This window comes from Eleutherodactylus coqui, chromosome 6 (genome assembly GCF_035609145.1).
Source record: "Eleutherodactylus coqui strain aEleCoq1 chromosome 6, aEleCoq1.hap1, whole genome shotgun sequence".
Lineage (NCBI taxonomy): Eukaryota > Metazoa > Chordata > Amphibia > Anura > Eleutherodactylidae > Eleutherodactylus > Eleutherodactylus coqui.
The window spans coordinates 245,163,459-245,176,616 of NC_089842.1; the positions used below are offsets into that span (position 1 = coordinate 245,163,459).

Consider the following 13,158-nt stretch of genomic DNA (forward strand, 5'->3'; position numbering starts at 1 on the left):
TGTGCATGTGTAGCATAGCTGTGTATGTTGTAGAGCCGTGTGTGTGTGCGCATGTGTAGCAGAGCTCTGTGTGTGTGTGTAATAGAATTATATATATATGTAGCAGAGCTGTGTGTGTGTCTATGTAGCAGAGCTGTGTGTGTGTCTATGTAGCAGAGCTGTGTGTGTGTCTATGTAGCAGAGCTGTGTGTGTGTCTATGTAGCAGAGCTGTGTGTGTGTCTATGTAGCAGAGCTGTGTGTGTGTCTATGTAGCAGAGCTGTGTGTGTCTATGTAGCAGAGCTGTGTGTGTCTATGTAGCAGAGCTGTGTGTGTGTCTATGTAGCAGAGCTGTGTGTGTGTCTATGTAGCAGAGCTGTGTGTGTGTCTATGTAGCAGAGCTGTGTGTGTGTCTGTGTAGCAGAGCTGTGTGTGTCTGTGTAGCAGAGCTGTGTGTGTCTGTGTAGCAGAGCTGTGTGTGTCTGTGTAGCAGAGCTGTGTGTGTCTATGTAGCAGAGCTGTGTGTGTGTCTATGTAGCAGAGCTGTGTGTGTGTCTATGTAGCAGAGCTGTGTGTGTGTCTATGTAGCAGAGCTGTGTGTGTGTCTATGTAGCAGAGCGCTGTGTGTGTCTATGTAGCAGAGCGCTGTGTGTGTCTATGTAGCAGAGCGCTGTGTGTGTGTGTGTGTATGTGTGTAATATATATATATATATATATATATATATATATATATATATATATGTAGCAGAGCGCTGTGTGTGCATGTGTAGCATGGCCGTGTATGTTGTAGAGCCGTGTGTGTGTAACAGAATTATGTAGATGTAGCAGAGCTGTGTGTGCGCTTGTATGTATGTAGCAGAGCTGTGTGTGTCTATGTTGTAGAGCTGTGTGTTGTGCACCTGTATACTGTGCATGCAGCAGCGCTGTGTATAATATGCACTTATGGGCTTTGCACCATTGTTAGAACGGACACAGTAGGCCTAATAGGAGCCAACGGTTTACTGGTAACCCCTTTTCTAGACTAGAACCCCAAAGTTAATGCCTGTCGCCCCTCTGCCTTGTTAGACCCCCGGAGACATTGTAGTGATATTTCTTCCTGTGTTCTGTTGTCTGAACCCGCGGGCGTCTGATATTCTGACAGATATGATAGCTTCCAGAAGAGGTAACCTGGTCATCCCAAACACCGCCATATCGCTCCCTACTACAGCCGGACCAAAGCCGGAGCAGCCACTTCTGATGGATGGTAGACGGCCCCTCGGCTCGATCTTGTATCGGTGGGCATCTATTGGCTTACTGGCTGCAGAATCAGCAAAAGTGCAGAAACTTCTCAGACATTCCCCCAATCTGTTGTACAAACCTGCTGCGCCGGACGCCGCCCAGAGGTGCGCCAATGATAAAGCGAGAAGACGGGCGAAGTCGGCAAGAAGTCTATGCCAGCGCCCCTGCGCTCATGCCAGCTGGCCGACCACACCCATAATCTGCCCACCAACAACCACGACCCCTCAATTATTTTTTTCATTTTTGTTTTCTCCTCCCCACTTTTTCTGTCCGCCGCTGTAGGCGGGCGCTTGTAGGAGGCGCCTGTTTTTGTACCATTTAATTTGCGATTTAAAGTACTTAAAGATTTCTAAGTGGCGTGAAATAGGAAAAAAGCAATTGCGTAATTTTTGGGGTCTTGTTTTTACGGCGTACGGACTCCAGCGAAAGGGGCGTGTCTTTATCCTGTGGGTCGGCACCCTGATAATAACACATTCATTCATTTTTAGTACTTTTCAAAAATCTAAAAAGAAAAAAATCCGTATTTTGTGCCGCCGTCTCCCGCCCGCCATAAGTGTCGCTGATTCCCAGCTTCTGTTTTGGATTACATACAACTTTTTGATCGTGTTTTTATTACTATTTTTATTTGACACGCTAAGAAAAAAGGCGCAGTTCTGGCGTGTAGTTTTGTTTCTGACGGCGTTCAGAAAGGATAAATAATGCGTTACTCTGATAGGTCAGACTTTTATGGACGTAGAATTTTCAAATGTTGGGGTTTTTAGTTGTGTGGGGGTTTTTTTGTTTGTTTTTTTTTAATTACAAAACCAGGAAAAGAAGGGGTTAATCGTTTTAGCATCCTTTTTTAAATTTTTTTTACAATAATCCAAAACCTTTTTCACTTTAATTGCTTTTTAGTTTATTTATTTCTTTTTTTTCATCTCTAAATGGGACTTAAACTTGTGATCCTTTGATTGCTTACACTGTAGTACTTCAGTATTGCAGTATATGGTATTTCTACAGCCTTGTCTTAACCCTTTCCAATCCACTGTCTAATGTCTGAAGACATTCTGATTGAAGGCTGTACAGCTTCCGATGTCGGAGGACGTCCGTCAGGGTATTCTTACTGTATATTACTGGCCGCTCTGTTGTCGGGCAGCTCTCCAGCATGTCACATACTGCAGTACTGGCTCTAGCCAGCAGATGGTGCCATTGTATAATGGCAGAAAGAGAAAGCCCCCCCCCCCCCCCCTAGGAAACCCTGAATCCAAAATTGGATTGCAAAGGGTTAATAAGCAGAGAGATGTGGCAGCCCTGATGGCCTTCAGCTGCCCTGACTCACGGACAGCAATCCATAATCTCGTATGGAGGGGTAATTTGAAAACTTTGATGGGGCTATTTAAATGCTCCTGCCAGAATGGCACTTAAAGGGTCAACATCCGCTATCTGGGTGAACTTCAAGCACAGCTGTTGCGGCGGATGTCAGATATCAGAGACTGTATATGGAGCCGGCTCGTGGCTATTAACTCTGTGCACACTGGACATTCATATACGTCCCGAGGCATGATGGGGGATAAAGCAGGAAACTGGGAGATGCAAACGATGGGAGGACACAAAAGGGCGCGCAAGAAATGTGCAAAACGCATTCAGAAATACAGGTGATCTGTACAACCATCCGCTCACATGATCTTATGGGCAGAGATGGCGGCTGTCGCACCGACGGGGCGGGCTTCACTATTGGATAAAAAGTTTTAATGACCTCTAAACTGGAAAAGTTTATTAAAAAAGAAAAGTGGGATTTCCTGCTCCACAGGACAAGGTTGGGTCAAGAATGATCCCAGAGTGAACACCAAGGGTTAATCCAGAATCCTTGCCCCTCATCGTCCGGGTAGATGGTGTTTATGATGAGATCTGTCTACCAAGGAAGGAGAGGTCACACTTCTTGCTCCCGGAGCCCACGCTGCTGTTTTAAGGCTCGACTAACCTCGCAGGGTGTGGTATAGATGACGCCAGTCCTGCTATTTACTTGTGTGCTATGAAACTTATTTACTGGCTGCAGTGTATCCGGCTCGGCAACCACCTGTCCTAGTGACTCCAACCATACCAAGCCCATCACATGGGACCTGCAGTATAAGCCAACTACAGAATGCATTGAAAACTAAGCTCAGGACATAGATACAGCACCAGAACCAAGCTCTGTGCATAGATACAGCACCAGAACCATGCTCTGTGCATAGATACAGCACCAGAACCATGCTCTGTGCATAGATACAGCACCAGAACCATGCTCTGTGCATAGATACAGCACCAGAACCATGCTCTGTGCATAGATACAGCACCAGAACCATGCTCTGTGCATAGATACAGCACCAGAACCATGCTCTGTGCATAGATACAGCACCAGAACCATGCTCTGTGCATAGATACAGCACCAGAACCAAGCTCTGTGCATAGATACAGCACCAGAACCATGCTCTGTGCATAGATACAGCAGCAGAATTAGGCTGGGTTCACACAAGGCGGATTTGCCGCAGATATTCCATCTGGCATGTCGCCACGGCAAATCCACCTGCGGACGCTGATCCCAGGGTTAGTCAGCCATGTGGACAAGATCTCTCAAAAACCTCGTCCACACGGGACAGCGAATCCATCGCGGCTAAGCCAGCATTACAGCACGGATTTCCCAGCCGCAGCGTGTCCATTCTTTTCCGTTGCGGCCGCGCTCTCCTCTTTGGGACTGCCAGCCGCAACGAAAAAACATGCGGCCAAGCCGCTCCAAAGTGGCCAAGTGCCGTGGGTTTTGAAGCAGAGCTTTCCTGGTGGAAATCTTGCAGTTTTTCGCTGCGGCCAAACCACGAGAGTTCTGCCAGGAATACGCCATGTGGGAACCCAGCCTTAATGCAGCGGTGCCATTGGGCTGACAGCGATGCCTCGGGACATCACAGGAGAAAAAAACGAGCCAGGAGGAGGATGAATCATGTACCGCCATAAGATGCTGCTGCATGGAGGAAGATCATCTGGCCGGGTGGATCTAAGAGGGAGCAATCGCCCCAGCCTACATACACCTGGTGGTCCCCCTACAAGCTGGGGGCAAGCAACCGGTATGGTGGCATAGGTGGGTGACCTAGATACTACTATAAAAGAATCTAGATGGGAGATGGACAGAAGACTTCCATGCCAGTTTGACAGAAGTGCCAATCTGGGGAATGGCATAGGTTTCTGCTGAGAGAAGGGGCATATGTGATCCGGCCAAACGGGTTATATGACCTGCGGTGACAGAGCTGTTATTCCTCTGATTGGGAGGGGGGCACCTAGATCAGATTTGCTAGGACGGGATGTCTTGACCCTCCGAATACGTCAGCTTGGACAAGGAGAAAAGGAGCTTACTGCATTGCTCTGGCAGGGCGGTGAGTGCCCAGAAAGGTGTTCCCAGCAACGTCTTCACCCTTTACACCCTCTTTACGTGAACTGATAGGAGGGAGAAGGAACTGAGATTAAGTTAAGGTCTGCTTTCATCTTCTCTGTAGATCCATCATGCAGCTTCTCCCACCCGTTCTGGCTCGTCATCTGTGTCCCGACGCCTCTTCTTCATTCCCCCAGCCTGCTCCTCTGTGCCGCTTGGCCTGCCATAGTGCCGCTGTACTCTTCCAGTTTCAGACGCTCACACAACAGTAGAGTTAGACTTTTCAAAAACTTTAATGTTGATGGCCTAGCCCTCAGATAGGCCATCAGTATCAGTTTGGTGGGGATCCAACTCCCAGCACCCTCAAAGACTGACTGATTGAAGGGTCTACTGGGGCTCAGGGGGCAATGCTGGCAGTTTGCGGGTACATTCACTTCAAAATGCATATAGCCGTGCCTGGTAAACAATGAAAGGAGTCCCCAAATATTTGACAACAGATCAGAAAAGCATGTGAGTGACAACTTCCCGCTCCATTTGTCAGCGTTTCCAGACTGATAAGAACTTCCTGGATGGACCGGTCACTATGGATGAGACCTGGATTTATGTGTATGACCCTGAAACCAAGGAGCAGTCAGAGAGTGGAGGCCCAGTGGTTGTCAGCCACTAAGGTGATGGCGTCTGTGTACAGATATATACAGCCACCACTAGGGGGAGCTCACTGCATACAGATATATACAGCCACCACTAGGGGGAGCTCACTGCATACAGATATATACAGCCATCACTAGGGGGAGCTCACTACATACAGATATATACAGCCACCACTAAGAGGAGCTCACTACATACAGATATATACAGCCACCACTAGGGGGAGCTCACTGCATACAGATATATACAGCCATCACTAGGGGGAGCTCACTGCATACAGATATATACAGCCACCACTAGGGGGAGCTCACTACATACAGATATATACAGCCACCACTAAGAGGAGCTCACTACATACAGATATATACAGCCACCACTAGGGGGAGCTCACTGCATACAGATATATACAGCCATCACTAGGGGGAGCTCACTGCATACAGATATATACAGCCATCACTAGGGGGAGCTCACTGCATACAGATATATACAGCCACCACTAGGGGGAGCAGTCAGAGTGGAGGCCCAGTGGTTCTCAGCCACTAAGGTGATGGCGTCTGTGTACAGATATATACAGCCACCACTAGAGGGAGCTCACTGCATACAGATATATACAGCCACCACTAGGGGGAGCTCACTACATACAGATATATACAGCCACCACTAAGAGGAGCTCACTACATACAGATATATACAGCCATCACTAGGGGGAGCTCACTGCATACAGATATATACAGCCATCACTAGGGGGAGCTCACTGCATACAGATATATACAGCCATCACTAGGGGGAGCTCACTGCATACAGATATATACAGCCACCACTAGGGGGAGCTCACTGCATACAGATATATACAGCCACCACTAGGGGGAGCTCACTGCATACAGATATATACAGCCACCACTAGGGGGAGCTCACTGCATACAGATATATACAGCCACCACTAGGGGGAGCTCACTGCATACAGATATATACAGCCACCACTAGGGGGAGCTCACTGCATACAGATATATACAGCCACCACTAGGGGGAGCTCACTACATACAGATATATACAGCCATCACTAGGGGGAGCTCACTACATACAGATATATACAGCCACCACTAGGGGGAGCAGTCAGAGAGTGGAGGCCCAGTGGTTCTCAGCCACTAAGGTGATGGCGTCTGTGTACAGATATATACAGCCACCACTAGAGGGAGCTCACTGCATACAGATATATACAGCCACCACTAGGGGGAGCAGTCAGAGAGTGGAGGCCCAGTGGTTCTCAGCCACTAAGGTGATGGCGTCTGTGTACAGATATATACAGCCACCACTAGAGGGAGCTCACTGCATACAGATATATACAGCCACCACTAGGGGGAGCAGTCAGAGAGTGGAGGCCCAGTGGTTCTCAGCCACTAAGGTGATGGCGTCTGTGTACAGATATATACAGCCACCACTAGAGGGAGCTCACTGCATACAGATATATACAGCCACCACTAGGGGGAGCAGTCAGAGTGGAGGCCCAGTGGTTCTCAGCCACTAAGGTGATGGCGTCTGTGTTCTTGGATAAGGACGTGTGCTGCTAGTGCACGACCTTCACAATGGTCCCACCAGCAATGCAAGGGATTACATTGAACTTTTGGACCAATTGAAGGCAGCTCTGAAGGCCAAAAGGTGCAGCAAGCTGTCCAAAGGAATCTTGTTCCTGCAAGACAGCGCCTCCGCTCACACTGCACAAGCGACCACGGCAAAACTGGTGGAGCTAGGCTTCCCGCTGGTTGACCACCCACCTCATTCACCAGATCTAGCTCCCTCCGACTATCATCTGTTTCCAGAAGTAACACCTCAAGGGGACCAAATGTCCCCCCATTCCTGATGCCATGGCTGCTACGGATGACTGGTCTGAGGCACAACCGAAATCCTTCTTTTTGCAAGGCTCAGAGAACTTGGAATCCCGATGTAAGAAGTGTGCTGGCATCAGTGGGGAGGATGGGGGAGAAATGGAAGGTGTCATCTTCTATCTCGTTTCTTTCTGGGTGAAGCCAAAGACTCATCAGCATTTATCCAGTCGTAGAAACCTGACGATAATCAGCCATGTAATCCGGCAGTCCATCTACTGTCTGAGCGACTGCCCAGGTACTCTGAATGGAGGTGGGTGGCCAGTAGAGATCTCTGGTGCAGCGCCCTCCACCACCATTCGGTGAACCATTGATCGTTCTTGTGTGACAGTGCATGAGCGGTAATCGCTGGGACGACAATCAGGCGTCGACAGTAAGAGGACCCTTGGGCAGGTTCCCCTTTAAGGGACTCAAATTAGATTCCAACTTTATTTACATGAGACCTAAATTGAATACCTATTATTAACCCCTTGGGGGACATTCACATTTTTTTTTCTTTTACACTTCTTCACTGATAGGACCCTGCAGCTCTGCTGTATCGGGGAGCTCCCGGCCGTCACATGATGACCGGGTCACCTAGTGGAAGAAGCCCTTTCACTTCTTGGTACATAACACTCATCGGGCGCTCTGTACCCGGAAAGGAGAAGGCAGGAGCACTTAAAAACCTTCAGGTTCTCAGCTGTGACTAATGGCCCCGGACCCTACCTCCTTCTGCTTCATTGCAGGGGCTTTAATCCCCCCGCCGTATTTTTTACTATCGGTTGGATTAAAGCCCAGGACCAAGCTCCGTAAACTTACAGCGCTCGTTACTTAGCGGTTTTAAAGTGATATCTTTTAGGACTGGTTTTTCCACTCTAATGTGCCTGTAGGTGATGAACCTAAAGTGACCTGTGTGTGAATTGCTTGGTAGGTGCTGCTGAAGTCAGAAGCCCCAACGGGAGACGTCCTATTGGATGAGACCCTGAAACATATTAAGGCAACCGATCCGGCGGAGACTGTACAGAGCTGGATAGAGCTGCTCACAGGTAAGACTTTGGGAACTGCTGCTGGGTGATAGATTGAAGGGAGTTCAAGGGGGTTTTATTGGACGGTAGCATTGAGATAGGACGTCAATATCCGATCAGTGGGTGTTCAGGAGCCCTGCGGATCGCTGAAGGGAAGGATAGCCTTGCGAAGTTCACCATATGAGATAAATCTTGGGATATGTTAATAGTTTGAACTTTTACGTACACGGCGATACCAAGCATGTGGGGTTTTTTAATTGCTTAGATGGGGGGGGGGGGGAGGGTTGAAATGGCAATCAGTTGATCACTTTTACTATATACTGCAATATTTCAATATTGCAGTATATAGCAATTTTTGAGGTTTCCTTGATGGATATATAGGAATAGCAACCCTGGGAGCCTCCAGGCTGCCATGCTAGCCCATTTGGCACCCCTTGATTGCATTGCCGATGAGGTCCCCTTCACTGCGCTGACGTTTTAGACTACCAATCCCTGCGTTTAACCTCTTACGTGTCACGATCAATGTTGATTGTAATTGTGGAGTCAACGGGTTGCCATGGTAACCGAACACCAGTTAGGTCCCACTTACATGCAAAGATGATCGCTCAAAATTCGTTCATAAGATAGGGCAAATGACAGTTTGAGTGATCATCTTACATAAGCTGCTAATGGGCACTATTGCCTATTAGCAGCTTATTGCCTTCATTTGCATGTCAATTAGCCTCCAGGCGCTGTATGTGGAGAACAGCAGATGGTCTGTTATCACCTTTGTTTTGCCGTGGGGCTGCAACCTAAATAAAATGTAATCGGCGCTCCCTGTGGAGAACACAGCATGCGGTCCCTGCTATCAGCTCTCCAGCTGAATAATGGATTTTATGCTCGCCTAAAAATCATTGTTGAGTTGAAGAGTGAAAGATGGGAGAGTTTACACACAATGATTATCACACAAGCGATGGCTGTTGAGCAAATTTTGAGTGATAATCGTTGCATGTAAATGGGGCGTCAGTGGCAGCCTGTCTGCCATGGCTTGTGAACATAATGATAAGTGATAATAAACTACTGCCATGTATTATACGAGCTATCATAGTATCACAGGTTAAAGTCGCCTACAGTTAAAAAATAAATAAAAACACAAAAAATAGTAGAAAAACACACTTTTTCCCCCCATAACAACAAGCCAGGATATGGGAATGTCTTTGCCCTCGCCCTCCCACCAGCGGTCACCTGTGAGTCTCTTACAGTTTAGACGATCGAGTTTGTTCTCGTATTAGAATTCCTTGTGTAACATTTCTGCCATTTTGATGTTCCCAGGTGAAACGTGGAACCCCTTCAAGCTTCAGTACCAACTAAGGAACGTTCGAGAACGCATCGCCAAAAGCTTGGTAGAGAAGGGAATCCTAACCACAGAGAAACAAAACTTTCTGCTCTTCGACATGACCACCCACCCAGTAACCAACACCACAGAGAAGCAACGACTGGTGAAGAAGCTCCAAGAATCGGTTTTAGACAAGTGGGTCAATGATCCACATCGCATGGACAAACGGACACTGTCCCTGCTGGTACTGGCCCACTCCTCTGATGTGCTGGAGAATGCCTTCTCCACACTGCCGGATGACAAGTATGACATGGCCATGAACCGATCTAAGGACCTCCTAGATTTGGATCCTGACATGGAGTCCACAAAACCCAACTGCACAGAAATGATCTGGGCTGTGTTGTCTGCTTTCAACAAATCTTAAGATCTGATAAAGAAAAAATAATGAAGAATTCACCCATATCGCTCTTCAGGGGTAAGAGGGATACAGAGATCGAAAACTTTACTTGAACTTGGACTCTGAACCTCCAGCCCCATGTGATAACTTTCCATCTGCTACCCACAGCTCAAAAATATTGTTGTGGCGGTAAAGCACATAGAAGCAGTCAACTTCCATATAGATCCGGTAACAACAATATAAGTTTTGGGGGGTTTTTGGTTACTTTTTTTTTTCTTTAAGGCTTAAAAATCAGTAGACAGCGGGGTTACTCAAAAACTGAAACACCTCAAATAATTCAATGATTCAAGTACCAGTAATACCATGGTATATAGGTTTAGCCCCAAACTTCCCCCTTACCCAATTCTAGAGGATTAGGGTTCGGAGAACTGGACTCTTGGCCAGTCTGGTTGCTAGTCAGTGACCAATGTTATGTAGTTTGATGTCTCATGCTCACGTTTTCTATGATGAACACCCAACGTTTCTGTAGACTTCTTTTCTTTGAAGGTTATGTATGAATTGCACAGATGGGGCCCAGGACACGCTATATATAATTTTTTTTTATTTTTTACTTTTTTGGTTTTGGGCCAAGAAGCCGCGTTTATACCCTGATCTCATTATTCATTTACAATGTAGCTTTAATAGAGAGGAAAAGAAATAAATAGGTATATCCTTTGGAACAGTACACCAGAACATTCTGATTTATTTATGGTCTTCATGGAAATTGTAGTGTAGGATAGGCCATTTTTGTATCCAGGATCTACCGTTGGGTAGATGACTTCCAATGCCCCTGTGGTAGGTAAAAGTGGACCTCTTCTGGCTGCAACCCATTTAAACTCTTTTTTTGGTGGACCTGAACCACCATTGCTGGTCTTCTCAGGTGGACTTCTTCTTATGGATCTTCTACCGGATTACTCCATGATTTCTATGGTGACTGATCACCAATGGAAACACCTTTTACGGGCCATCCACAATGGTCAGTAGTGATATGGACCCATGGGACCTTCGTGAGTTAGAATAGATGTTTGCCATCAAGCTGGTACCTGAGAAGAGTCACAGCCCTCCTATAGACCTTGGTTGGGAATTGTACATCTGTTGCAGTTCAGGATCCGGCGAAGCCCAGGAATAGGGTCACCAATGAGCTGCCTGCACTTGACTTATCCACTCGAAGGTTCTTATCGACTGCTATTAAAGTCAGACAGGCTTCTGAATTCATGTTGCTGGCAACTAAAGAGGACAGTAACTTGAAGATGCCAGGTTGGGTAGCTCTCCTGCCATACTGTTTTGAAAGGTATAAGGAAGACCTCCAGGATGGGCAGCAGAACAATTGGATGTCTTCAGATTTAAGACAAATCTTGGTCTTCTGGAACAGCAAAATTTGCCTCTTAAAACTAGTTCTTGGCTGTTGAGATGAAGCAGAGCTGAATCTGTTGTTTTTAAAGGGTTTTTTTTGAGTAAAGCCATTTTATGCAGTACATAATGTGGGCACTCCTTACATAGAGGGGATACCCCTTCCCGCACGCTCTCCACCCCAAACCGCTCCTTTTCCCCTCCTCTCAGTCCCATTCCCCTCCTGATGGTGGACAGACTGGAGGTTGACAACCCAGGGGGTTCTGTTAGTCACATGATGTTGTGATTCCTCAACCACTAGGGCTGTGTTCAGTACTGTGAATTTTTACCATTGCCAATGATGACCAATGAACTTGCAGCGGTAACATTGTCATGTGACCAGGGAAACAGCGGTATGGCTCATTTGACCAATTGCTATGTAAGTAGAGCCCACATTACATACCGTAGAAAACCTGGCTTCACCTGGAAAACCCCTTTAATTGTTTAGAGCGGCATTGTGATAACAAATTCGGCTCTGCTACCTCTGTATATACATTGGCGCCCCACTAGGTCGACCCTCGGCTCCAATTAAAATGATCTGAAGACTTCTGTAATCTTAACGGATTGAATGGGAAACGGCAGAAGAGCAAAGTGACCCAACGAGACTGTGACAATGTCTACCGCTGTGTCCTCCAACCATAAGAGGGGTTCACTTTTTTTTTTGCAATGTATCGAAAGAGAAGTTGAAGATTTCTTTCGTGCCGCCTTGTTTTCAAACTGTTATGTCATTATTACTTTCTTATATATTCTTTTAATTAGATTTAATGACTATACAATCAAATACCTTGACAATTGTAATGGAATGAGAAATCAGTGCACAAGGATTATTTATGGGGTGTTTTGTGGGCTGCCCGGATTACGCCTTGAGTTCCAGGGCCTCAGAATGGATGCCCAACATGGCAGTGGCGGCTGAGTGCGGCCCGCGGCGTGTACAGGACCAAAGTGATCATGTATTTGTTGCGTCTATGAGTTATCTTTCAAATAAATCTGTAATATTTTACAGTGTGGCTTCCCGCTGTGAGTTCATATGACGCCATATTGCTTGGTGATGAAAGTTTTTGTGCTCTTTTGCCCTCTTAGACACAATAGCACTAATACAGGTCGTCTGCTGTTCTCGCCCATCCGTGTCCAGGAATGATGCGTCGTGTGTTCAGTTGGAGCACGGGCTACAATTTGCTTGACTATGCACCACTAGTTCGTAAAATAATTCCTGACATCCTCCTGTGACCCCTTTCAGCAATAAGTTTTACATCTACAGGATCCCAATCGCTGGATGTCTTTCCTTGGTCAAGAAAACCCCATGCAGTCGGGAGTGAAACCCCATGCAGTCTAGCACCGATGGCCTTGTTGGAAGCCCTTCGGATCGCTGGATTTTCCCATCTAATGTGGATTTACACTGAAACTGATCCACGGAAAACTTTTAGATTTTTATGCTGCACTCCGGGGAGAATGTCCATACAGGGAAGCGCCAATTGTCATTGGGGGGCCCTCTAATAAAAGTGCAGCTATGCGGTGTCGATAGATATCTATAATGTTCCAGTCTTATAGGTTGCTGCAGCCAACAGTGACACTTGTTACAATAGTTCTCATGCATTAGTTGCAGTATCTTTCCCTTCTGCCTACACATTTCCCATTACAGGCCCTGGTTGAAACTCCTTTAAAAAGCAATCTGTCAGCCTGAAAAGTCTGTCCAAACTGCAGGCATCATGTTATCGAGCCGGAGGAGCTGAGCACATTTATATATAGGTCTGTGGGAAAAGAGGCAGCAGAACTTGTACTTAAAGGGGTTGTCCCGCGGCAGCAAGTGGGGGTATACACTTCTGTATGGCCATATTAATGCACTTTGTAATG

The 13,158-nt window shown here is 46.8% G+C and overlaps 1 protein-coding gene across 1 annotated transcript in view; it reads left to right on the forward strand.

Annotated features, from left to right (window-relative positions):
• GOLPH3L (golgi phosphoprotein 3 like) overlaps window positions 1–12,307 on the forward strand; it is a 44,838-nt gene extending 32,531 nt beyond the window's left edge. Inside the window, exons 4-5 of the mRNA XM_066609235.1 lie at window positions 8,074–8,188; window positions 9,479–12,307. Of these exons, the coding sequence (XP_066465332.1) occupies window positions 8,074–8,188; window positions 9,479–9,906 (543 nt within the window). The 3' untranslated portion in view covers window positions 9,907–12,307. The remainder of the gene's footprint in view (window positions 1–8,073; window positions 8,189–9,478) is intronic.
• The last annotated feature ends 851 nt before the right edge of the window (window positions 12,308–13,158 follow it).